The 27,013-nt window shown below is 37.2% G+C and overlaps 1 protein-coding gene across 1 annotated transcript in view; it reads right to left on the reverse strand.

Annotated features, from left to right (window-relative positions):
• Nucleotides 1-27,013, reverse strand: part of PTPRN2 (protein tyrosine phosphatase receptor type N2) — a 636,596-nt gene that overhangs the window by 391,136 nt on the left and 218,447 nt on the right. The window contains exons 4-6 of the mRNA XM_053982009.1: nt 23,024-23,141; nt 18,121-18,283; nt 5,060-5,528 (exon numbers count right to left, since the gene is read on the reverse strand). Coding sequence (XP_053837984.1) covers nt 5,060-5,528; nt 18,121-18,283; nt 23,024-23,141 — 750 coding nt within the window. The remainder of the gene's footprint in view (nt 1-5,059; nt 5,529-18,120; nt 18,284-23,023; nt 23,142-27,013) is intronic.

Here is a 27,013-nt window from a genome sequence, read left to right on the forward strand (position 1 = left end):
TTAACAGACTTCTGCTTCAGGGAAGAGGCAGTGGAACATCTGTGATTTTGCAGGGAGACAAGCATCAGGGACTATTTTTCATTGGGAATAAGAGACCAAGACCTTGGACACATCTGTCATTTTTTGGACCCCTCAGTTTTAACTGAAAAGCTCACCGTCAGCATCTCAACATCAGATTCCCAATTCCATCTCAAAGCAAAGACTAATTCCCCCTGACCTGACCTAAAATTCACCAAACAAAATAATGCCATTTTCCCTTAACTCATTAGTCCATAAAAAGCAAAAGAGCTTAAACAGCTTAAATAATAGATTTACTGTGAGTCTGAGAGGGTGTTGACATATGGGGAAGGTGTTTCTTTGATGTACTTTCTTTTCCAGGTAAATGGAAATATCTTTCCAATAATCCACATGATGTTATTACAAAATTCTACTTAATTATAAAATTCAGTAATATAAAATACAAGCTAATCTTGTAAAATGTGAATTTTTAAAATTTCCTTTAAAAAGCAAAGTAATAAGCACACTTAATTGTGATTATCAATAAAAAAAGATAGGTTATATCTGTGATGTTACTTCAAACTGACACCTGACAAAGATTTTGGTACCATACTGGAATAGCAGAGAGCTTTGTACAGGAAAGCAAGCATTCAGAAATGTGAATCAAAGATGTAAACTCAATCTGTGCCAAACTCCCTGGGCCAAGATATGTGGCAGCAGCAAAATTAACACTGAAGTTTGACAGAAGCTTAGCAACACTTCAGAGAAAACACTGAAAAGTTTCCTTTCGTTTTATTGTATCCATCCCCTGTTACTAATTTAATAATACAGTAAAAGCATAGTGACCAATGCTTTAGTTTAGGAAGGCAATCTACAAGAGCAAATTAAACTGCAACATAATTTTTCAATACATTTGATCAACCTGAGTTCATGACACTTTTTCAAGAAGCACAAGAGCCACCTGGCAGAGAGGTGGAGATGTTACACAGAGCAGCAATGCAGAGAACTAAGCTGTAGGAAGAAAATAGTACTGTTGCATTACCACAGGAGCCTTGTGTCTGCTTAGGTATCATTTCTGATCTTATCTTTTATAGAACTATTGGACAATATCTTGACAGAAAAGCCTAAATTATTGAAGCAGAGCTAATAAAGTCAGCAATGAAAAGACAGAATACATGTCAGATCCAAATCAAAACTAAAACTTTACAAATAAAACATCATTTGAAGACAAATCTTAAAAGAGAATTATATTTCAGAACATCTATAATTAAAAGAGTTATATTAATGTAACACAACTAGATTTTTGTTTATTTCATTTGATTCACAGCCAGCTGTCAAGACCAGCTACTGAGCTACTCAACAACATGCAGGCAATGTAGCCTTGTCATTTCCATTCCATTTTTTCCAAACCAACTTTTTTTTCTTTACTTATATTCTTAGCCTAGTCTTATCTCTCCAGTCCATCTTCAGACTCATCTTTAATATCCATTGTCAACAAAAAGCAGTCTTAAACAAATGGGAATGGGGGAAGAGGGCAAGGAATAACACAAAAAAAATGGCCTCAGACCCTATTCCAGATAATACTGACAGGCTCAGTGAAGGTTCTTCCTTCTGGCTCACTAAAACCTCAATATTATAATATTATATATATATATATATAATTAATTATATATATATATATATATAAAAATATCATTATTATATAACAATCTAAAATAAAATGTATTATATATAATATAGTAATGTATAATTATATTATTATAATATAATAGTATATAATATTATATATTATATTTTTATAATATATAATATTATATAATACTGGTATTCCCGCCCTGGTCGTTGCCACCTGGGCACAGTTCATCAAACAAACTCCTAAATGCTGCAGTGACATGAGTAAAAATTTGGCATTATATCTACTTTTACTGAACAACTACAATGTGACTTAAAATACCAAGGACCAAAGGCAATAACCAAAGTCAGTAAGTATGAGGAGCATCATGTTTTTAGTACCCCAGGAGGGACAGTCACCAAAGTGTCTGTAACAGCCTGGTGAAATGCAGGTCTTCATAAAGAGTCTTGTTAACTTCACGTGGTTACTGATATGATATTAATCCTTGTCCATGATAAATATGGATATTTACACTTCTTGTTATGGCACTTGTCCATGTTTGCAATAATTTGTAAATTACTGGATAATATTGATAAACAGATAAATTGCATCTGTTGCATCTGATGCATCATTGCATCTGTTTACAAACACCTTTGGGTAACATGGTGTATTTATTAAAATCAGAAAATATTGTTGGAGGAAGGCCAAAAAGCAGATGGATACTGCAATGGCACAGCACTTAAGCAGCACATGTACTTGAACATAACATGCATTTACCTGTGCACAGCTTTTATAGTCTCCCACTGACTCCCTTCTAAGTGGACTCAGCAATGCTCAGTCATGTTTCACAGGGCTTGCAAACTGCAAACTAGATTTCTCCCTTAGCTCCAGCTTTCCAGCTGATGAATGCAAACTGTCTTTTATACTTACCCTGCAACCATAATGGCAGTAAAAGCATGTATGTCCTAGAAGATGTAATTTTTAATATAAGCTCCACCAGTAGAATTCCCTAGTAGGAATAAAAGCATCTTATGCAGGGAAAACAGCTTTTTATTGTATAGCATATAAATGATGCCTCATATTCTGCTGGCACAAGAGTCAAAGCCAGCTTGCCTGACAACCACATGGTAAGGGAGCAGTGACTTTGTTAGAAATTCCACAGTGTGGTCTGTCTTCTTCAACTCCATCACCCTACTGACCACAGGTTAGCTGCCTCAGCAGCTGAGCACCATATGGAATGGTGATCACAGCTTTGCCAGAGAGAGGATGTATAAAAAAAAGTATTTTTGTTCCATAAATGTGGAAGTTTGCTATTTTTTTAAGACATCTGAATTACTAATTCTGTGACCTTTTCAAAGGAACAGAGAGCTGTATTCTGTAATATTTAACGCATAAAAAATCAGTAGACTAGAACAAACTACACAAAACTGAGCCAAATTCTAAATACGGCTGGTGCAGAGGAGAGATTAACAATTCCAGTGTTGCACAGTGACTACAAAGGCAGTGCCCACGCACATCATGCTACTCCTAGTGGTAACAACTTCTAAATCTGATAGAAAAATAACTCCACATTTCCTTCTTTTGTATTTCTCCCTCAGGGTGCCTTGTTAGAGAATTTACCTGCCACTTTTTTGCAGCAATTCTCAGTACTAATCTGCTCAGTACCTTCTGGATTGTTCTCCCAGTCCAGTGCCTTTGTCTAATCCTCTGTTAGATGGATCAGAGAACTTAGCACCCCATCCTTCCAGACTTTTACAGTTCTGTAGTTCACAGAGTGCAAGAGAAAAACAACCCACAAGCCTACAATAATCCATAAACACAAGAGAGATGGGAGAAAGGTTAAAAGCAGAAAGAGGTTGTGTAGTCAGTCTGGGAAATCTGACTCTAAACCACTTTCATTCCAATGAACATTTGGACAGCATTTTAAGCAATGAATATGCCAGGGTCTGTCCTCACCACTTACTTGTGAGATTATTAAGTGGCCTAAAAATACAAAGGAAATTGTAATATTTTCTACTCAAACAATTCATAATGCCTTGCCTATGCAACATTTAATAGCAAATGCAATGGCAGAAGTTCCTATAGGGCATATTATGTATGAGAAGCCAAAGTAGTACAACCCAATGAATTGTGAAACATGTTATTCTCTGTAAGTGTTAAGCATTTTTTTCCCAGTTGGCTCCTACCAGGAAAGGTGAAGTGGAACAGCTGGGGGATAATGAAACCAGCATGTGCCTAGTTTGTTTTGAGTCTAGCAACAAAATTGTCTAACCTGTGCAAGAGACTTACAGTGCCACCTGGATTTGATTTTACATTATAGTTCATTCCTTGAAACCTATTATCTCTGGGCACCATACCAAGAATGCTTTCACTTCTGAGCATCCTTTAAACTGGAAGCATTATCTTTCCTCTGCTGAAACTCTGATATTTCTCTGTGTTTGTGTGTGTTCTGTTTTTGGAGGATATTAAATTTAAAAAAAAAATTTAAAAATCAAAGAAGACTACACTTTATGGATGATAAAGAGGGATTCAAAGGAACCCTCTTACATATCACCAAAACCCATTGGGGTAGTGGTGACTGCAGTGTAACAGATACAAGTGCTTGACAATGGCTGGGGATCAACTCTTTCATTTTTCAGGCATTCTGAACCACTGGAATAATATTGATAGATAGATTAGTTTAAAGAAACAACAAAATGAATCATAAAGTCTACATGATCCCCAAGACTCATCTTATAAAGCAGTGCTTTAAGTGCAGCACAGCATGGGGATGTTACCCTCCATTTTAATATAAATATTTGTTGAACTATTACATACAGAAAAAACTGCAATCCAATCATTGCTAAACAGCATTATCAAATAAAAGATGAAAATCCAGGAAATAGATTCTTTCTTACAGAATGTCCAGACAAAATTAGATGCAACCCCACCTTCTTGTTCACCTATCCATGGAACTGACAGACTCCTCCCTTCTCTGTGTTCTGAACCAGAATTCATCTCACTGTTAATTTCTGTGCTTAACTTTGAATTTTACCCATGGTCCTTGAATTTCTAGTTAGATAAAGAGATGTGGAGCAAAACCAGGCATTTCTGTATTATCTATATATATAGTGTGTGATGAATGCATAAAAACAGGTTTGATAGCAAAGATATACCAATAATTATGTGTTGTTTGTAAAATGCTTTGAAAATATAATAAATTACATAAATGCTATGTCTTACTAAGTGCCATATATTTCTGCACGCATATGGAAGGTGGGCTGAAGAATGTGGGTAGATGTTTGCAGGGAAAGAGTAGCTGGAATGGTGAACATTATTACTGTGTTGTGGCAGATATAAATATGCCAATACTAGGAGATATATTAAATGTCTAATTTTATTTTCTTTTTCTCAAACAGTAAACAAGAGGGAAACTTCAGGTAAGCAACAAGAAGTAAATATCAACTTTACCATCCACAATGCTCAGCGGGTCCTTTGGATCATGCTGGGAAGCAGATTTGTGATTCAGCATCTCAGGGGTTGGCCTCTGCACTCCAGGCCCAGCCCTCGGCTGGAACAGCTTCCGCATTTGGAAATCTTCCACTTTCCCTTTGGCAAAAGTTCCATCGAAAGGACTGACCTGTGTAGAGTGCAGTCTCTCAGCATAAAGCTGAGAGCCTTTAGTCCTGCTGTGAGGGCTGTTCTCACTGCTCTGTGCAGACAGGTTCTGGGTGATGTAGGAGTGCAGCGCGGCCATCAGGCTCTTCTGGTCCCTTCCCGGCTCCGGCGACAGCGTGTCCGGCTGGCGCTGGCGGAGGCTCCTGCCACGGGGACTCTCAGGGAATTCCTGCTGGGATTTGGATGCATGGGCCAAAGCAGGTGATGGCTCCTTGGGGTTCTGCCTCGTGTAGTACCTCAGAGGGTCATTGTAGATGTAGCTCTAGGGAGAGCAGAAGGTGGACAAAAGGAAAGGGGTCAGAATTGCTTTGTAATTATTGTGCCGGGATCTGAGGCAGAACCCTGAGTGCTTCACCAGCCAGGAAAACAGTAACTGGAACTTGTCATGGAAATGTAAACTGCAAACCTCAAACTGCTAAATGTGCTTCAAAGAGGCACTACTATTCAATGTGCAAAAATCCAGTTTATCAAATTATTAAAAAGCAAGAGCAAGAGATTAGAGAGAGAATAACAGAACTCAGTGTTAACTATGTGTGAACTATTTCTATTCAGACAAAGAAAATTTAATAAATCTACTTTCCCTCTGTTTTTTACTTAACCTGTAAGAATAACTATTTTTCAGATTACTTACCAAAAATGTCAAATTAAAAATGTCACTTTTAAAGGAACACCAAGTAAGTAAACCAATTTTTCTGCATATATTAAGTACTTTGTTCTATTTTAAATGAAATATTTTTCCACTAAATTAAATCTCTAATAAACATATCATTTGACACTGGGAAAAAAAGTATAAACAATGTTTAAATTGTTTTTTAATTAAATTATTATTTTCAGGAAAAACACCACAGCAAATTAAACAACAATGTTAAAAACATGTCAATCAAGCTCAAACCACATTTTTACTGAAAAAGTTCTGGGGAATAAAAAGTAGAAAGGTGGGCATGCAGTACAGTTTTCTATTTTCAGTTTCTCTTCTCATGGATACCATCATTTACTCCTAGAGACATTTTTGCTATGATCACAGCCTGAAGGCAGGCCTTTTCATTTTTTAGCAAACCAGTTCCATCCTCTTAAATAATTTCAAAAAACATTTTTCTTCAGTTCTTGCTAAATACAGCTTTGAACTAAGAGGTTTACTTATATCCAGAATAATTCTTATTAGATTCTTTGTTTATGAGTCCCTGAGGACGCTTGCTGAGGTTACATCCCATCCTGTATGTGCTGCAGGATGGGTCCTGCTTCTCAGCTGTGCTCTCTTGGTTAAACTGTCACACAAACTCCATCACAATGTGGCAACCTTAGGACAGGAACTATGTCAGCTCTCACTGCTATAAATTATTGTGACTCACTGGTGTCCCTATGCACTGATGGCACAATGATTTAGGACAGAGGGAGCTGCAAAATACAGAGGGAATGAAGACACTATACACTCCAGAGGAGAGCAATTAGAAGGATTCAGACAGAAAAATCATTATTTATGTATTTGCTAATGTACTTTGTAAAAACAAAATAAGTAAGACTGATAAACTCCTCCAGAGATGAAGAATTAGTTTTAGATTTTAACTCGGTCCTAATTTCTGGACAATAATTTTGCTCTCCATCTGAACAATTTTATTTCTTCTGATGACAGTGGATTTTATATATTAATACATGCTCATACCCATTTCTTTCCAAGAGGGTTTTCTTCCCCATAAGAAATGATTGAAGAGGTTCACTTCCATGTGAAACCATGACAATTCCATGGTTCCATATCATGATTTAAACAGAATTATGGTATAGGCAATTTTATTACAGAGACAAAAGGCACTTTGGCCACTTTGGCTTGTGACCTACCAATGAAAGGCTTTGGATTTCTGCAGTTGGTCTTTGACATAGAAATGTGCTTTGTGAAAGCCAAGAAATTGGGCTGCAGTGAAGCAGTGTCAAAAAATACAGAGCTAGAGATCAAGCAGCTTTGTGTATGAAATATTTCAGTGTCCCCTGGGAACTGTATCAAACAGCAGCAGTGCAGCTCTGGTTCAGTGCTCCAGCTGCAGGGTAGACATTGCTCTGATCAGCTCCAAGGGGGAGGCAGTTGTCAAAATGCAAGTTGAACACTGTTTACATGCTTAATAGCAAAGCCTAAATATGAAAAACTTCCAGTCAGATGCATTTACCTCCCTATTTGAACAGGTCTTTGCCTGGGGTAATTAACTCTCTAATGATACTCACTCCAGAGTGAGGAGGAGCTGCAGAGGATGACACAAAGCAGCCCAGGACACCCTGAGCAGTTCACTGAGAATTCACATAAACTGCCATCTGCCTTCCCCACTCCTGTTCTCTCTGCCTTGCAGCCTTCCAGAGGACCTCCTGGGCTGAAGGGAAGAAGGAACAGGGAGCTGGGAAAGGGAGAAATGCAACAGGGGAAGGAGGACAATTCCCCATTCAGCCATGGAAAAACAAGAAATCACTCAATCCAACTCGTTAACTACGCCCCAGTTTGGATCGATGCCCCATATACAGCTCTCTCTTTTGCCTCTTAAGCTTTACTAGTAAGTGTCAGAGGGGAAGAAACTGCTGGACACTCACGAACCATGTGAAAGACTGGGGTTAGGAGATGTGGGCTGGCTTTTGACGAGCTATTTAACAAATCCAAGTATCCTTTAGCATTAACAGATCAGTGATTTACTGTTCTTGCAGACAAGGAGCACATCAACAAAGAAAAGACCACCAACCCACCAAGTGATCATGCACAAACTGGATAAAAGTGTGTGCCAGTCCTGGGCTCAGAGCTGCACCTCTGTCAGGAAGGGGCAGCCTCTCAGCAGCTTGACAGGTCACACTTTGGGCAGTAAGGGATGAAATATTAGAAGTTCTAATTAAAGCAGAGCACTGATAGCTCAGCTGTCTTCACTGAGATAGCAGCCCTTCTGATGTAGTTTACTCTGACTTTAATTAAAGGGGTCTCACAGCTGTATGGCAATCTCCCACCTGCAGGAGCAAAAAATCCCCTTCCTTGCTGCTCCCATCTCAAACAAAACACCAGAAGTACATGTGACACGCAAGATGAAATCCAAGTAAAATTGCAGCAGAGATAAATACAATCCTAAACTATGGGTTTGCCTAAGTGGTGTGGGGAAAAACATCTAAATTTTACAGAAAAATATAGAACAAAAATGTCAGTAATATGTAATTTAGAATCCAGAGACAATTTACATCTCGAGTTATTAATAACAATTGCAGAACACTGTGATTATCTTATTTGAAGTGGGTTTTGCAAAACCCACTCCTGAACATGGACATTGCTAATTTGATTAATGTCAAAGTTAAATGGCATAATCCATGGTTAGTGAAAAGAATGTAAATTCCCATATTGGTGCCTTTGGAGAATCTTCTAACATTATGGAGAAGCAGAGGGAAACACAGAGCTGAAAATTTTTGAAAGAAAATGCATTTCTGGATTGATTACACAGGACTCATATGAAGTACTGCCAGTAATAGAACAAAAAACTCCACCCCAAACAAACATTAAGTGAAATGTACAAGAATAAAGAAAGCACTAGTTACCACATAGATGGTTTGTACTGAGAAGGGCTGAAATACAAGCCCTGGTTACTATGAGGAACATTTCATTTTTTAATTGGTAAAATACTGTTCAATTATCTCACGTCGCTGATACAAAGCCTTTGAAAAGTATTCTGAATTGATAAACCACTCAGTTTAAAAAAAAAAAAATCTTATTTCTCTGTCTGCACAGGATTTCCCTCTCCTTCACCACCTTTCAAATAAGCTATCTCAATAATTCACACATTACAAAAAATCCACACACACTAACCTTTCTGAAGATGGAATTGTTAGGACAATGTCTTCTATGGTTTAGGTATGTAATTAAATGACATTTTCTGCATGAAAATTCACAGAAGGGCACACTAAATTACACTCTACAGACACACTATGCAAAAGTCTATGAACAACATTTTATTAAAAAAATACAAATTAAAAGAGTGGTGCAGGATTAGATACATAGAACATCATGCTCTTCAATTTATCCACTAAAGGGTAGATTGACTTGAATGTTTTGCCCATGTGCAGAAAGAATGGAATCAAATTTATAACAAAATACTTCCTTTCTTGCACATACATTTGCAAAATCTAGAAGGAATATAGAGCTAACAAAATCCTTTTGAAACGCATAATGAAGAAATCTTCTGTCCTCAATTTAATTTATGTTTTTCTGTTTGATGCATTTGCAGATATTAACCCATGTTTGCTGCCACTTAGATTTGGCTGAAGCATGATTCCACCTACAACTCTTAATTTACTGTGCCTATTTGACATATTGACATTATGGTCTCTGAAATTAGAAGATAAAACCCACAACAAATACTGGAAGGCCCATCTTTATGGGGGGATAAAATAACATTTTCCAAAGACTACCAGAAATGAAATTACCTCATACCTCCTCACTCACTGTGTGGAGTGAAAGAAGTTTAGTTTTTTGTGCCAGACACAGTCTAGATGCTCTGTGACTCACACAGACTTGCCTCATGCAGGCTCACCACATGGGAGATACCTGTAGTCATGTGAACCCCCAAAATAAACACCAGCACAAGGGGCACTGCCTGATTGCTGAATCAAAGGGTAGCCTGGGAATTTGTACTGCTCAATTTACCTTTAAATTGACAGAAATCCACCCAACATTGAAAGCTGAGGGCCAAACACGTGCCATGCAGTGGATGACAGCATGAAAGTCCCTGGGGTAGGGCTGAGCAAGCAGCACAGCTCTGTCCCCAGAGCATCACAGCTAAAGCAGCAAGTCCTGTGACAACAAAGCCTTAATTCCTTCTGCTGTGAGCTGCTGTGGCCACACAGTGCTGTCCTGTCAGGATATCTCAGCAGGCTTCCAGCCAGGTTCAAGCTGAAAGGGGGGAACCCTTCACAAGCTCGGTGTGCTGTAGACATGACCTTACATACTCTACACCAAATTCAGTGGTAGCTTTCTCTGAAAATAATAACTACAGCCAACGAGCCAATTGTTTCTGTAATAATGAAGCAAAGGCCTTTTCTACCAGCTGCTAAAGACCTTTTCACTAACTAAAATACTATACCATGCACAAACCCCAAGAATTTGTAAAACTAATTCAGAATCCAGAAACTGGAAAAGAGGCCAAATCAGTGCTTCCTGCAGTGATGGGACAGCATCAGGCCACGGCCTTTCCACAGATTCACGGGTTTAAGGCAACAGGCAACACTAGAGTCATCTCACCTGACCTACTATTTCATTGATAATTTTCTGTAACTATCTTCTATTTTCTTTCTGAAAAATACAGTAGTTTTGAAACCATTTAAGAATTACATCAGAGAAGGTGGCAGAGATTGTTAATTAACATTCTGTAGTTTGGAGTGTCAAAAACTTGATCAAGCAAAAGGAGCCTTCAGAGTCTGCTTTGATTGAAACTATTCATGAGTTTATTTCCTAATCCTTGTTGTGAAACCACAGTGCAACAGGACTGTCCAGGCTCTGACTCTACAGCATTCAGTAATCTCTACTGCTGTAATTTCAGTTGATTTCAGAGATTTGGCTTCCACTCTTAAGCAATAAAAATCTTCAAAAAAGAAAAAAGGCAAAAAAAAAAAAAAAAAAGAAGAAAAGAAAGGACAATACGTTGGCTTCTTTCTGTATAAGTTACTACTTAACAAAATCACTTTTAAGTCTCAGATATTCCCAGCCATTCTTATCTCCTTTGGAATGATCATATCCACTTGACTACCCATCAGCTATCTACAACAGACTCTCCTTCATGGATAATTTTTATTGTCAGTTGATGTTACTTACTGTCTAGTTTTCATAACTAACTGCTGTTTTTTCTCTTTCCTTCTGACACATCTCCATCATATGGGTCAAAACAACATTTCCTTTGGTGTAGAAGAAGTTCTGGATGGTCTTTCCTCAACATTCATGATTGGCTAATCATAAATAACAAAGGTCAGTTTTACACACTGGGATACATGGCTTGTCTCCACATATAAAGGATAAAACACCTGGGAAAAATGAAGGGTGGATGACCTCCAATAACCTGACCAATGGCAAGGGACCCCTGCCCTGGCTCCATCCAGGGCCATCACAGTGAGCCATCAGCCATCATGTCCAGGAGTGCCACCCTGGACATCTGTGCAACCATCTGGTGATGGTTGATGGGAAAAGCTCTCTGGATCACCCTGCAGACTGAAAAGGATTAACGTTTGCAGGGGTGTGGGACTCCTTAAGAGATGCAGGACTCCTTCTGGGTGCTATCTTGTCATTGTCTGAGGCACACTATGGGATGTTTAGGAAAAAAGAACAGTCTGGAATGGCAGCATGCAAGCAGGCTGACCAATAGATCTGTCTGACCATGTCTCGTGTCTGTCCCATCTTCTCAAGAAACTCCATTTCCAACGATTCTCCTGGGTGGAAACTCTTCTGTACCTTGTGTCCTGTGGTGCCCCCTGGCAGTACCTGCTCCACTTGGCCACTGCCTGGACATGGGGGACACAAGACTTGAGGCATCTTTACCTCTGCCAGGTCACGGCATTCAGGAGCTCCCTGACACCACCAGCAGGAAGCAAAGAGTGACAGTCAGCCTGCAGTGATAGTAGAAACTGTGCAGCCTGGAGATCAGTGCTGATGGATCTACCAGGGTGTATCAGCTTCCCTTTCCTGAGAACATTTTGCTCATATGCCAATAAGTCTGTTACTTAAAGTTTCAGTGAATGATGTTTAAACACTTTTCTGTAGGCATATGCTGGTATATTGAGCTATCTCATTATCTAAAGATGACTTTCATAGAAACATGATGATCTTCATCTGCCAAAAGTTAAGCACATTAACATCAATTCAATATATTTATAACTCCAACACGTGAATCTAGAAAATACTTTTATCCTAAGAAATGCAAGTGAATAGAGATCTGCAGGATTGATGTCCACAACATTGCTTTACAACCCCATTGAAAGCAACCTTCCATTTGCTGGACAACTTCTTGAGGTCAGCTGAGGTCTTTTCCCACACTAAAAATAAAGAAATTGTTGTTCCACTGTCCTGAAATGTCTACACCAACATACACAGAGGCAGATAAAGTAAGTTTAAATTTCTGTGAGCTCTACTCTCTCATTTGATAAGTATAACAGAAAAACAAAAATGGACTTTAAAATTTGTATCAGCTCCATCATCTTCTATTTACTGATTGCAATGTACTGAAGTACAGGGAGTAAATATTTGCAAGACAAACAGCAAACTTGCAGGAAAAATTACAGAAACAAACTCCAAACACATGGTATTTGAAAAAAATATAGTTGATTTTGAAGGGAAGGGTCTGAAAAATAACTAAATCTTATTATCCAGTCAGTATTTGAGATTTTAAAAATATCAATCTATGTTTCATCTGGAAATTACTAGAAATTAATTAACTGCCCTTTTAAATAAGAGTCCAGACTTGACACAGATCACTTATAATAACATTTCTATGGCACTTGTATCTTCTAATAATTGAAAAAATAATTAATCCTTTCAAGATACCTGTGTGATAAGGGAAATGGTGGTTTCTATGTTAGATGTTGAAAGTGTGTCATTATATCCTGCATAAACTGATGGGTTGTAGGTAAAAGTACTGGTTGGATCTAAGACTTGAGCGTGATACTAGCACCAGAAAGCTCCCTTGCTAAATTATTAGTTCAAAAAATAAATCACAAGTCATATTAGATCACCAGACTGTGTATTTATGCCACACACAATATGATTGCAATTTTACTAGGCTGTGTATCCATGATTCTATTTGAGCTTTAAATACATGGGTACCAGTCCTTCCAGAAAAAAATTGCAATTTACACTAGATTCCTGCAGAATGGCCATGAGGATGGAAATTACAACATCTCATTTTATATCCTTAAATTAAAACAGATGGATCACAACTTGAAAACTCTCTTTTTCCCTCCATTGATCATGGAATGAGTTTAGGCTGATGTGCACCAATACAGACATCTTTATATGGTCAAATGATTTCTGCTCCAGTGCTTATGAAGGTTTGTTTGTTGGGTTGTTTTGGTTTGTTTTTGGATTTTGTGGGGTTTCTCGTTGGTTAGTTTGGGTTTTTTTGTGTGTTTGTTGGCTTTTTTTAGGAGGATTTATTGTTTCTATTTTGCTATGAAGAGCCATGAAGAGGAGAATGATCTGAAAGATTAAATACCTTTCTGGGATTTGAGGCTTAGCTTTTAGTTTATGCTTTACCAAAAAATTATTGCATGACCCCAGAAAATCTGTCTAATCCATCTGTGAAGTAGGGGCATTAACTCTTCCCTACTTTGTAATGGCTGCAGGTAAATGAATACCCCAGTGCTTGGGAAATGTTCAGATACTACTGTATAAGTATGCCAATAGAGAGGCAATTCTGTAGCTTCAAGGAGACATTCCCTTATCAACTGTTCCAGAAATATTTTTATGAAAGTGTTCAAGCACAGCTGAATTACATTTTTATACATAATCTCTTATATATGAAATATTAAAATTTTACCTGTACACAAACAGAGTTTAAATATATACACTACAATAAGTTTTTTTTTACTTTTTGTCAAAATTCTGATGAACTTCATTCAGTCCTGTATTTATATCAGTGTTAGATAAATAAAGGTGCTGTTTTTTTTGAATTAAAGTTCAAGGTTAAGATGTGCAATGGCTAAGTAATTTTTTACTAGTTAATCACAGTAATTATTATTTGCAGATAAGCTCAAAGTACATCTTTGAGCACTCATACACTCAGATTTTCTAAAATAAATAATAATTCTTTTAAATAATTATCACATATCTTAGTTCTTTTGGTTCAAACAATTTTTGTTTGGCCAGGAAATATATGAATTTTTAGTTTATATAATTTATATGACTTTTATTTGCAGCTTCTCCCCTTTCAGCACAATTGCACTGCTGAGCCACAACTCTCTGGCACTAACCCATCACTTTACCTGTTTCTTTTCCCCCTCATGATTTGAAAAGGCCTTTAATTTTATTTGCCCTTTCTTTGATGTAAAGATTCTGTTTTGGTTTTTTTTTCCCAGAAATCTTTACTTTAAAATTTATAAGAATACCTAAGATGTGGAGATTTCTATAATCACAATAACTACAGAAGTCTACCATGAAAATGAATGCGACTAAAACACAAAGAAACAGTAACAACAGAAAATTCATTAAATTCCCTAATGTATCTGACATAATTTTCTCTTGCCGCCCATCCTACCCACAAGGGCCTGAATGGCACACTGGGCTGACAAAGACCTCAGCAGCAGGTAGGACCAACCCTATCTGAAACCCTCAGAGGCCAGGTCAGGGGGAAGGAGAAAAAGCAATTCCATGAATCTTCAAGCCACAAAACCCAAACCATAGGACAGAGATGCCTGCAACAAGAAATACAGCCACAGCACAAGTGTGATGGGAACTTCCTAATTCCTACAGCCTGTCCAGCTGGAAGTACACTTGGGTCAGGTTTCAAATAAGTTCTCTTTCTGTGACAAGTAAAAATTGTCTCAGTCAGATGAAAGCAGCACAATTAAAATCTCCCGTAACTCTTCAAACACAGGCATACACACCAGCAGCAAAGGCAGCAAGTTCTCCTTTACAGCCTCTGAGCTTTAGCAATATCAGCCACATGCTGCCTTCCTCATCCAACAAAACCCTGATCCTCAGTTTCTGTAGGAACATCAACAGTGCAGTGGGTTTTTCAGGGGTTTGGGTGTTTTGATACGAGAGGGTTTTTTTCCAGCTGGAGTGGAGAAGGGCAGAGCAATTCCCACATGATTTGAAGCCTCTGCATTTCTCACCTCTGTAGCTAAGATAAACCAATTCTCATTAAAATATGTGCCTGGCTATTTGTTCTTTTCCATACTGCATCCAGGTTTGGTAGAAAGGAATCACAAAGACTGATAACTCAGCATTTTGTGAATGGTAAAACTTTCATACAGCCCTTTCATAAAGTGTGTGTGGGGAAGACCAAGAAAACCAAACACAAAATCCCACTAGCTAATGCTTAAGTAACAAATGCCACCAAGTGCCCATTTCCTGAACAACTCCTTTCAGCTGAACTAAAGTGAAATGTTCTTTACAACTGTACCCCTCAGGAAACAGACACACCAAACTTCTGATTTGCTACTGTTTATTTACTGGCAGGGTCACTATCAGCTGGCTGGATTACAGCCTGCAGCAGATACTGCCTGCATTCTGAGAAATAATTCTAAGTTACTGATGAACTTCAAGTGCTTCAAAAATCACCCGAAGAAGCTCTTGCAGTAAATGGCAGACACCATAGGAATTTTGTCAATCACATGATTTAAGTTTACTGGTGTTATTTCTGTCACTGTTGTATCAAGCCTCAAGCTGACAGTTGTTTGAGCAAGGGAAATAGGAAGAGTTACCTGCTTTAAGTTTTGTGATGCTTTATTTTACAACTTTCTGCACAACTGTGTGTGTGATGTCTATTCAGTAATTTTGAAGCTCTGTAGTTTTATTCTGATAATACAAGTGGAAGACAGTAGGGCAACTGAAGATTGAAAGTTTGTAAAATATAATCATGTGAATATACAAAATAACACTTTCAGAGTACAAGGAATATTTTAAAACCTCTTTATCTTTTATCTTCCTTTGTTTTACATTTGGCCAGAGACCAATGATGTCAGGTTTGGATCCTGAATCCACACAGGAAGTCTATCAAGAAGTACTAAATTTCTACAAGATTCAGCCATGTAAGGTATCAAAGCAACCAGAGTAGTGTTACTTCTCCTACTCCCCTACAGCAGGAATGAAGTGACAGAGGTAAATATATACTTGAAAGAAAATTATTTTTGAGAAGGGCAAAGACCTGCAAAGCTGCAATTCTAAGTAGGGTAAAGTACCTCTGTCTTGTGCTTAGTTTAATTAGAAAAGGACAAGAAAGTTTAAAAGATCAGATCTTGCTACAGTTATTTAATGTGGGTTTGTAATCTACATATTAAGCACAAAAATAAAGTACCAATATTTTGTTGAAGCTTGCAATTAAAGTGCACAAGGTAGGCATCTCCAATTTCAAGTGGTACAACTATTTTAGAGGTAGCTCATTCAGTTACTTTTCCGCCTTCTCTTTTCAAATTTTTAAATTTTACGAGGTTTTTTTCTGTTTCTTGGAGCAGCAAAAATTCTGTTTTTGTCTCTTGTTTAAATGCTATTTCACTAACAAAACAATGAATCAAGATAAAAATACTATGTCCCTCTTGCTTTTTCAAGAAAAGCAGTTGCATTTTATTTGCTGAGGACAGGGAAATATCTCCAGGATCATTTAAGATTCATGGCTGATCATTAGTTTTTAAAATAATTTTTCTTTTTCCTTCTTTTTTTTGACTTTCAATTATAGGTAACACATCTGACTCAATGTCTGCTGTTTCAAAATGCTCCTTAGTAAATAGAAGTGTACAGTTTGCTCCTATACGTGCTTCATTTCCAGATTTTCTCCTCTTTATCCCACTCCCCCAGGCTTCAGAGTACCCATCTCCATGGCAACACTCGATAAGGTTGGTGGGTGGTGTTATCACAGCAGGCTTCCCCACAGAAGGTCTCAGCCATATGGATTATTTATGAACTTGCATGACAACACCAGACCCACTGAAATACTTCTTGAGCAAGTTTTTGTTGAAAGCCAGTGATTCAAAACAGAGCATCCTCACTGCAGCCAGCACCCAGGAGGAGAGTGGAGGAAAAGCAGCACCAAGGTGGCTCCTGATCCCTCCTCAGAGCTGCCTTGCCACTGCCTGAAAGCTCCTCTTGCCCCAGATGAGATTTATGTGCTATAAATCACAAGTAGTGTATATAAGTCAGTCAGAATCTGGGAAGTTGTGCTTCTGACAAGAATAAAAACCATTACTAAATAGTTGCTACTACTGGTGCTGTTGCCAGGAGTTGTTGTTGCAGATTTGGTGTCTCTGAGTTAGTCGCTGAATGAAACTAAAGCAGTTTGGCTTTGACACTATAGTTTCTTCACCTGACTCTTTTCCTAAAACCAGTGTATTTTTTGGCAAATTTTGCATTTATACTGTATGCATTGAAATAGCACAGACAATTTCTTGTAAAGGATTGCTGCAACAGCAACCTAGTTCTTTAAAATCAAAGAGTGCACACTTTGCTTTTTGAGCAAAAGACACAGGGCCATAAGGGCCTGTTGCATGGAACCCCTTCATCCAATAATTTTAACAAATTTAACAAGTTGCATCTTAGAGTGAGACAGATTTTCTCTAAGAAGGGGAAAAAATGCTTTAGTTCTCAAATAGGCATGTTTCTAGTTTTTGACACAGTCAATACTCAATGGTTGTGATTTATCTTCCCAGCTATCTGTACATTTGTAATGTATACATATGAACCTTAACTGGCCACAGTAGGCTTTCCTTATGATCAATAATAAGTAGGAAATGTTAAGGCATAATTTATCAGACCCGTTATTGAAATCTGCTCAAAGATTATATGAATTGTACCGTAAGCAGCGAAAACACCAGCAAGAATTCACACGGTAGTTCAGCCATGTTTTCAGAGAGTAGCTCAGATGCAGAGTTTCAGATCAGCCAGTCAACCAGCTTTATCCTAATCTTCCTTCTTCATCACATGCAATCCATCCCTAATTAGGCTAAAATGCTCTAGACTTGATGAGCTGAAGCATTTACAATGCTGAAGGTGATTAATTTTGAGAAAACTTAGTGCACTTATGATAATCAATTGGAGGAGGCAGTAAAAAACAATGTCTGGTCTTCAGACAGAGGGGAAATTTCAAAAATGAGAACTCAGAGAAAAAGGAAGCCAAAATCACAGAAGGTAAGAACCACATTAAAAATACTACCTTGATAGAAGCTTTGTCACTTGTCTTCCATGGATACAAATTCTTAGATGCAGACTGGGAGAGAATTCTGAGATATTTAAGGTATTGCTGAAGAGACTTGTCCAAGTTCACATTATTTTCCACATCATAATTTCTTTCATTATCTTCATTCCATCTCAAAGTCCTGCACAGCAAAAGCAAGGAAAAGAAAGTTACCAGCCTGTCCAATGTACAAAGTGGCTAACTAAAAAGGCACTGCAAGCTACTGTAGCTCAATACACAACAGGAAAGTAACTCAAAAGCTTAGCAACCACAAAAGTATAGAAAATTCAATGTTTCGGCAAAAGCAGCCAAAAAATCTTGCACTATTAACAATTTATTTCATTAATTAATCATTCTAGAGTAAAGCAAATAAAATGCCACATCAAGGTAAAGCCATATGCAAAAACAAAGAAAATGCCTGTAAAAAGAAAATGCACATGATTAAATTGCACCCCAAAGAAATATGAGATGGTTCTAAGATTTAAAAAACTTGCTGGGTGATGATGAGATTCAATGCCAATTTGGCCCTGCACCAATGTAAAGAATAGAAGAAAGAGTACTCGATATGCAGAAATAATGGATCTAGTAAACTCCTGTGAAAGGCTTGAAAAGGGAATAATGAGACAGAACAAGTGTCTCTTCTGATCTTCTAATGTGCCTGGGATTCACAGAATACTGGTGCTTCCTGAGTACTTTAGACAGATTTTGGTGACATTTGCAAAGAAAAGCTAGAAATGAGATTAAATGATGGCAGTGTGGAGGTGTTTATATGGGATTCAGAATGCTATGTGCAATGAATCTGAATTATTACCAGCTGTCCTCATCTATCTCAACAACACATAAATGGTGATGATAATTTAAATGTCAGCATCGGTAACTATCTCATTCCTTGTGCAAGAAAGCAGAAAGTTCCCAGCCCTCTTCCTTCCCTGTGAGTGAAGCTGTTTGAGGGAATTCACCTTTGGGTATCACCATTTCCTACTCACAGGCCCACACACTTCTCCAGTGAAGAAGAATTCCAGGTGGAAGAGCTTTACAGCTCAGTGAATGAATTTGACTTTCAACATCTCTGTGCCACTGTAAATAAAATTTTATTCTACCAGCCCACATCTTGGCACTAATGTAGAGGCACAGCCTGAGAGAGCACCATTATATCATTTTCCAAAGCTGGGGTTTAATTATATTATTTTAATCAAAAATTAACAGACTTCCTTCCATGCTCACAGTTGTACCAAATGTGTGTCCCTACTAATTTAATACTAATAGATGTAATTAATAATCTAATTTACTGTGGTGGCACTGCAACCAACAGTGCTCACAGGTTTGCTCACTTTGAAACACCAGAAAAATCCTCCATTTCTCCCCAGTGTATAACAGCAGGTTCCCATCAGGGACACAAGCTCCAGGAAAAAGAAGGGTTACTGCACAGAGCATTATAGCAAACCTGATATAATTTACCATCAGTCTTGCTTCCTTCTCATGCTGTCTGCATTTTTTTCTTATTCCAGTGCTCTGAATTCTGCCTTCTGATGGAGTGTGGACATGCAGGTAACAATATCCACCTTCTTTTCAGCTTAAAGCCAGACCAAAACTATTCTGCAGTTTCAGAAAAACCTGGGTACTGTGCTTTCTGCTTCAGTAGAGATGAACTAATCCAAACAGGCTCTCTTCATAGGGAGGATCCCAGTTGCCAGCACTCACCTTTCATTCATTGACTAATTCCAACACCTATCTTCTGCTTTTTTCACTAATTTTAAAAGGAAGTGAAAATGACAAAAACAAAGAAACAGACCAAATGCTGCCTCAAGGATTTCCACTGGAGCTAATGGGAACTGAATGCACAGACAAAGGACAGTGTTTAGGTTGGCTTTTCAAACCATTATTTACAATATATAGTCACTGTCACTGGTCTTAGAAGTAAAATCTGGGATCTAAGATTTCTCAGTTTTCATAAGGAGACAATAATTGTGCTCATATTTACATTCCACATTAGATGTAATATTTTATGCTATAAACATTTAAACAATTAAAATGTAAAATAATACAAAGCTTTATGTTTCATTTGATGACAACTTTAATAAGGCACTATGAATACATTTGAAAGATTAAAAAAAATTTTGTAATTCACCACTGTATCACCTTGTTAACTCAGGAATGCATTAACTGACCAATTATAGGAACTAAATTAAAATATTTATTTTAAATATGACAAAGTCATACTGGAAAATGGATGAAAGAGAAATATATAAAAGCACTTGGTGAGTAGAAGAAATGACTGTCAGATTAGTTCTTTTTTGTGCACTTATTGGGAAGTATTTTCAGTTTTAATTTGCTCTGAAAGATGATTTTGCATACAGTGAACTTAAGAGTATAAGGACAATACTACATATAATTATTTATCTACAGAAATAATTATGTATTTCCTACAAAATCTAGCATTTTAGAAGTTTTATTGTGGAAATATCTAAATCACTGCACCTCTGCTATTTCTGGAATGTTCCCAATTAATAGAAACCACACATTTTAGAATAAATTTCTCCATTTTAAGTGCTGAGAGTATCTTATTACTGACTTGATGAAGGTTTTATTACAGAAATAATACTATACCCCATTTCATACATTGAAGTTTGCTGGAAACGTTTGTGGTTTTGCCTAATTGCACCAATGAACACAACTGACATTTATTCCCTCTGTGCAGAATGGACTTTTTTCCTTTATCTTGAGCCCTCTTTCAAGAGAGGGTTTTTTGAAATTTAATAAGGACCCAGGAAATACCACGTACACTCCAGTTAGCCAAAAAAGAAAGAACTTTCATCTTGAAATCAAACTCCCAGTTTCAGCATTTTTTTTTGAGATGAAATCCATGTCTTCTGTTTCATCAGATTTCCTATGCACTAATTTAGCCTAAGTCAATTTACCTTTCAAGTGTCTCAGTCTATTTTCTTGCTCTCACCAGCTCTGTGGGGATTAATGACTCATTAGTATGACTTCATATTGTCTTATTACACACGTTACCCTTAATAAAAGGTCTTCCTGACATAATGCTTCTTTGATAATTAGATACCTACTCTAAGTTGCTTTTTAAATTATTTAATTATTATCTGGTTAGATTTTAGCAAGCACACTGAGCACACTGAACATATAACACACTTGATCAGAATCTACAAGACACCAGATTTCCTACTGTTCTCTGACCTACAAAACACGTTGCAAATGGACAACTAGAAAAATCAATTAATGCTTTAAACTGTTGGCACATAAGATAATGCTTTCAGAAGCACAGCTTGGTGACTGCAGAAAATCTATCCACAATAGGAACTGCTTTATGTGAACACATTTGGAATTCTGATGTTCTTGAAGTATCAATATACAAAATCTTGCAGATTTTTTCTAACACTTAGTTATAGTTAAAAATGTAAAACATCTCAAACTTGTTAAAAACAGGAATTCCTAAAAGTAAGCATTTGTTTTCAATCCAAATCTTAAATAATTTTTTATGTCTTCTTATATTTTTTTATTTATATACAACTACAGATCTGGAACACTGCAGAATATGGTCTTGATATCATGGAAATCTGGCCTATTTTGTCTTACTCTCATGAATAAAAATTTTAGGTACTCTCTTAAAAAAAACCCAGAAGATATTGAAGATCATTTCTGATACCATCTACTGAGAGTAATCCACTCAATACTGACATTTTGTGTATCTAAGCAGTGAAAACATGTTTATGGATTCAACCACATGTTGTTATCACCTTTATGGTAATCTTTAGATCACTATCTTCTTTAGACGTTAAGTTTCTACCTTACTGCACTGCTGAAATGGTGCTGTGATTTTCAGAAATGCTTTTGAATCAGCAATCATGCGAAATACAGGGTCAAAGTCTCTGAATTAAATGAAATCAAAGTGAGGCAAACACAGTTGAAGACACTGGGAAGTATCAATTACACAGCATTTTATTTCCAGAAAAAAAAGCAATCTAGAAAAGAAACGGTTTGCAGTATATGCAAACCACATACTTCAGTACATGAAGATCTGAGTTCCAACATTCAATATTTTGCCCATTAAGGCTAGAAGCTCAAATTTATCCCATTATGATGAATTTTTTTTTTTTTATCATAAAGCCCTTTCTTTCAATTTCACTACTTTTGAGACTATATTTCTTAAAATCACGTAAGATAAAGCAAAATTTGTCATTTTTAATTGTTCCTAAAATTTCATTCTGGGATTTGTGTGGTTGGGTTGCACTTAAAATCCTGTAGGACAGAACAGACCAGGTGAAAGGGTCTCTTTATATGTGCAACTGTATACAAAGATGATATAAATGCAAGTTCTACAACCATATCACTCTACAGAATTACTGATGTGTCTTGCAACCAATTACTGCAAATACCCTCAATACCTTTCAAGCCATGTCCCAGCACTACCACTAGGAATCTATGGACTTCAAATCAATTATATGTATGTTTTGGAAGAATTTGACTTTGAAAATATCATTAGTCACTCAGAATGTCATTCAATGCTTAGTCCAGAATAAAATATCTCCTGTAGTTGAGCTACTATAAGTTTGCCTTTTGAAGCTAGTCATAGGTAGGGATGGCTGAACTGACAGTAGAGAGTGCATAAATTGAATGCAAGGCCTGATGTTTTGAATTCTGACACCTTAATTAACAATAGAAAATGCAGTTCCTTAACTTGATGACAAACAGAAGAACAAGGTCCTGGGTTTTAATTCATTCTTGCCCCTGAACACTGGTGGATGCCTTTACCATATAGATAGTGGTTTTAGTGATTTTTTAAAATTCTGCTTCTGGGCCAACCTCTTTCTTATAATTTGCAAACCTTTCCAAAATCCAAGCAAAACCACTACAGAAGACTTACCTTCCTGTGTCAGATCCTTCAGATACAAATACATCAGGGCGCCTGCTGTGGATTTTGTGAATGGTTGAGAGTTCCTGACCAATAACATGCTGTGTGTAATCGTCTCGCCAGGTAAAACCTGATAAATAATGAAACAAACAAACAAAAACAGAATGAAAAAGAATCACTATTTAATAACTTGAAAGTTTGGCAAAAATGTGTCCTATATAAACAAAATTAAAAAAAAAAAAAAAAAAAAAGAAAAAAGAAGCCTCACTCAGTTGGAACCCATGAGTGAACTACAAATTTTTCTCTTCCGTATGAAATTCTGTTAGTGAAATTTTGCTAATGAAACTTCCTTGCAATAGAAGGAAGACAGTAAATCATGCAAGGACATTTTGAAAGCCTTTGGTCTTAGCAGAATCTTAACTAGCTGCAAACCAGTTTTAATAGATAAAAAAGGGTTATTTTGGACAGCTATGGAGGTTATCCTACTAGCTGGTGTCTGTTGAAAGGTTGCTTCATGTCCTCCCCATTCACAGCACAATGCCTCCTTTCTGTTTTCCCCATGAAACATTAAGGTTTTGAACACTGAGGAGCTAGTACTGCAAGTTTTAGTATAACCCAGGTGGAAGTCAACTTAAGTTATATTTAAATGTTACAACAAAGAACTTTTCAACAAGGGGCAAGTGCAACTATGTAGGCAAATTACAGTGACTACTCCTTAAGTACACACGCTTCCAATCTCTCAGTAATTATACTTGAAATAATGATATAATCCCAAACATAATTGTTACCTGATTTGTAACATGTTACAAATTTTTTACTTTGTTACCTGTTTTTTTTACATGTTACAGTAACACTTTAGATCACAGAATTTGCCGATGCAATTCTCTGTAAATATCTAATGGCTAAATATCACACAACTGAAGAGAATTTCTGCTGTTATGCCCTGTGCAGCCAAACACTACAGATCTCTCAATGACCATTGATAGAAGTTCCAGATATGGTTATTCTGATAATATCTTTCTCTAAGAAACCACCTAAAGAAAAATCCTCTCTAGCTCCAGATGCAGGCAGTCAGATCTGGTTGTTAGAAGCAGGAAGGGAAGGTGCTAGAATTTGAAAGGAGGATTTCTGTTTCAGTCCCTATTCTATGTACAAATTATAAGCTTCATCACCATCTGGAGTCAACATGAGGTTTTTTGGTGAAGGCAGACCCTTAGAATGAAGATAAAGCATCCTCAACCTCAGCAGAACTCAGAACTCACTACCACCACCTCACTACCTGGGATGGGTGCTTTATCCATTGGGCTCTTCAGATTTTTCCACTGCATTGAAGCAGAATTATTTACTCATTTACTAAATTCTAGAATTGAAAAGGAAGCCTAAATAGGACATTTCTCCATTCTGCCCAAGGAGACAATTCTGAGCATGCAGAAGCAAAAATTACTTTAATATTGATCAAATTTTCATTCTAGAGAGGGGACACTTCTGTAAGTTCAGTATACATTTAGACAGGGCTAGGAAGCATTAAAAGTATGGCATTGTCTTGGATTTAGACAAGATTGGGGTGGGGAGGAAAGAAAGGTCCCATTTGGGCAAGATTTAGGTGGGCTGCATCCCAAAGATTTTTTTTTCATTAGTGAAACTAATAATAATAATAAAAAATCTGAACCAACGTAAGTATGCATGAAGGCTTTAACAAACAAAAAAGCTTTCTAACATTCCACTTGTGATCCTTCTTTCTCCTTTCCTTAAATAAAAATGTTACTCAAGTTTATTGAGGAAACACTTCACCTGAAGCCATATTAAATGTTAATGGCTACAGTAAACGACTCCAGACACTTGGAAGGGGAAAGAATATCTGTCTCTATCTAATCTGGTTTTATTTCTGATTCATCCTTTTCAAATGCAAATATCACCTTTTCAAAGATGCCATGTAAGAAGATGGATTCAAATAGTTTCAAAAATCTGAATCTAAGGCTGCTCAGTACATGTTTTTATGTGAACACACAAAAATGAGTCACCATGCACCTATGATTACTGTGATGTAGTGTAATTAAAATGATTTTAAAAACAAAGTTGAGATATATATATATATAGGTATGGAATATATGTTCTACTTTACTTCTCTCTTGTCTAGCACTACACATTTCTTCTGGTTTTATGATCTCATGAAGGAGAAAAAAACAAGATAACTTTAAATTTTAGGAGAATTCGCAACATAGAAAGTTCAGCTAGAATACATGTATAGTAAAATCCTTAGCAAAGCCTTAAAACTATGAGTTCATGAACCATGAGTCCAAAATTACTACAGTTTCACTCTCTAAGCCAATGCTAACCCTATTAAAAGGTACACAATAAATAACATAAACTTTGAAGAAAAATACATTTAATTATTCTGAAGAATTTTTTCAAATTAAAGCAAAAAGAGTTCATCCATGGTACCTGCATACAGATAAGAAATTAATGTCTGAATCCTGAGAAATGCAGAGTTTTGTGCCTACAAACCCCAACGTTTTCAGTAAAAGAGCATATGAAACCATTGTGATGCCATGCTTGTTCTCACTAGTCAAGAGAATGGTAAGTCTGTTGTTATCTTCAATTTTTTTTTTCTACTGCTGTACAATTTTAACATCTTTTCCTAATGCATTTCAAACCAGTAAAGATGGACTATCATCCTTAATGCTGTAAAAAATGTAACTATGGCACTAAAAAAGAGTAAATAGATGAAAGAAAAACAGACTACTTGTTACAGAGCTAGAAAAAACTGGAGTTAAGGGAATATGCCCTCTCAGCTGTATCTCCAGCACTTGTAACTCCAGTGTTAGGACAAGACATGGATGAAAACCACAAATTTTAACTAATTCAAAAATCCCCTTGCCAGTAATTTAATATTGCTGTCTCTTATGCAACGATCTCAGGAACTGCAGCTTGCCTAAAGTTAACCTCATGCCAATCATTTTCCAGCATTGTTTCAGTTTCAAAAAAATATCTCCCACACACTGAGCTGAATAAAACAGCACATTCAAGAGCCATAATGCCACGCTGACAGCTGCAATCAGAATTAAGGCTGAGAAGGAGCATATGACGCCGTGTGGCGATTTCCTGTTCCCTTTGTCCGTGCCGTCACAGCTCGCGCCAGCCCCGGCCTGGCCACCCAATTATTGCGATTTGTGTCCAGCGGCTGAGCAGGATCACAGCAGAGCCCTTGTGCGCGCATTACTTCCATGTCACCGGCGGGGAGCGGCGCGGGGGACGCCCAGCCCCGATTATCCATCCCCCCCGCGGCTGCAAGGCCCAGGCCCTGCTCTCCCAGCCCAGATTCCCACAGAGGGACAATGTCAAGGGAAGAGAAGGGGTCTGGCAGACGCCGAAATGACGCAAACACTGTGACAACAGCAGCAGACACAAAGTTGAAGATCATTGATAGTAGTGAGACCCCACGTAAAACAACCATCAGTACAGGTTTTTCCCTACATTCCCTACACCATTTTCATTGGTGTCAGCCCAATGTTTAATTTTTTTTTTGTTTTTAATTTAATTGGAACTCCATAACCTAAATATACGTGAAAAGGGAATGCCAGTATAAAAGACAGTGAAGACAAGACATTAATACCTGCATCAAACCCAACTGGAAGGTCAAATCTAATGGAGATTGTCTGGATATAACATAGTCTTTCACATCATCAAGTATCTCCCCAGGTCTTTTATTTCCACATCACAGTCTTCTATTATTATTATTATTACCCCCAACTACAAAAATAATAAAATTGTTTAGGTCCCCATTATATTCAACACTTAGCAATGGCTATGTCAACAGAGGGTACTCTTCTAAGAATTATTAGCTGAAAACAAATCAAAAGCAAGCAGATTAAATAGTGAAGAAAACAGTTTCAGAGATTCATAGTGGTGAAGATGTTAGCTTCTGTCTACAAAATTAAAATAAAAATTGCTTTCAAATTCAACATAAAATGTCACTTAACCTGCTTAATTGCCTTTGCTGCT

The sequence above is a fragment of the Vidua macroura genome, chromosome 1, assembly GCF_024509145.1.
Source record: "Vidua macroura isolate BioBank_ID:100142 chromosome 1, ASM2450914v1, whole genome shotgun sequence".
In the NCBI taxonomy this organism is placed as follows: Eukaryota; Metazoa; Chordata; class Aves; order Passeriformes; family Viduidae; genus Vidua; species Vidua macroura.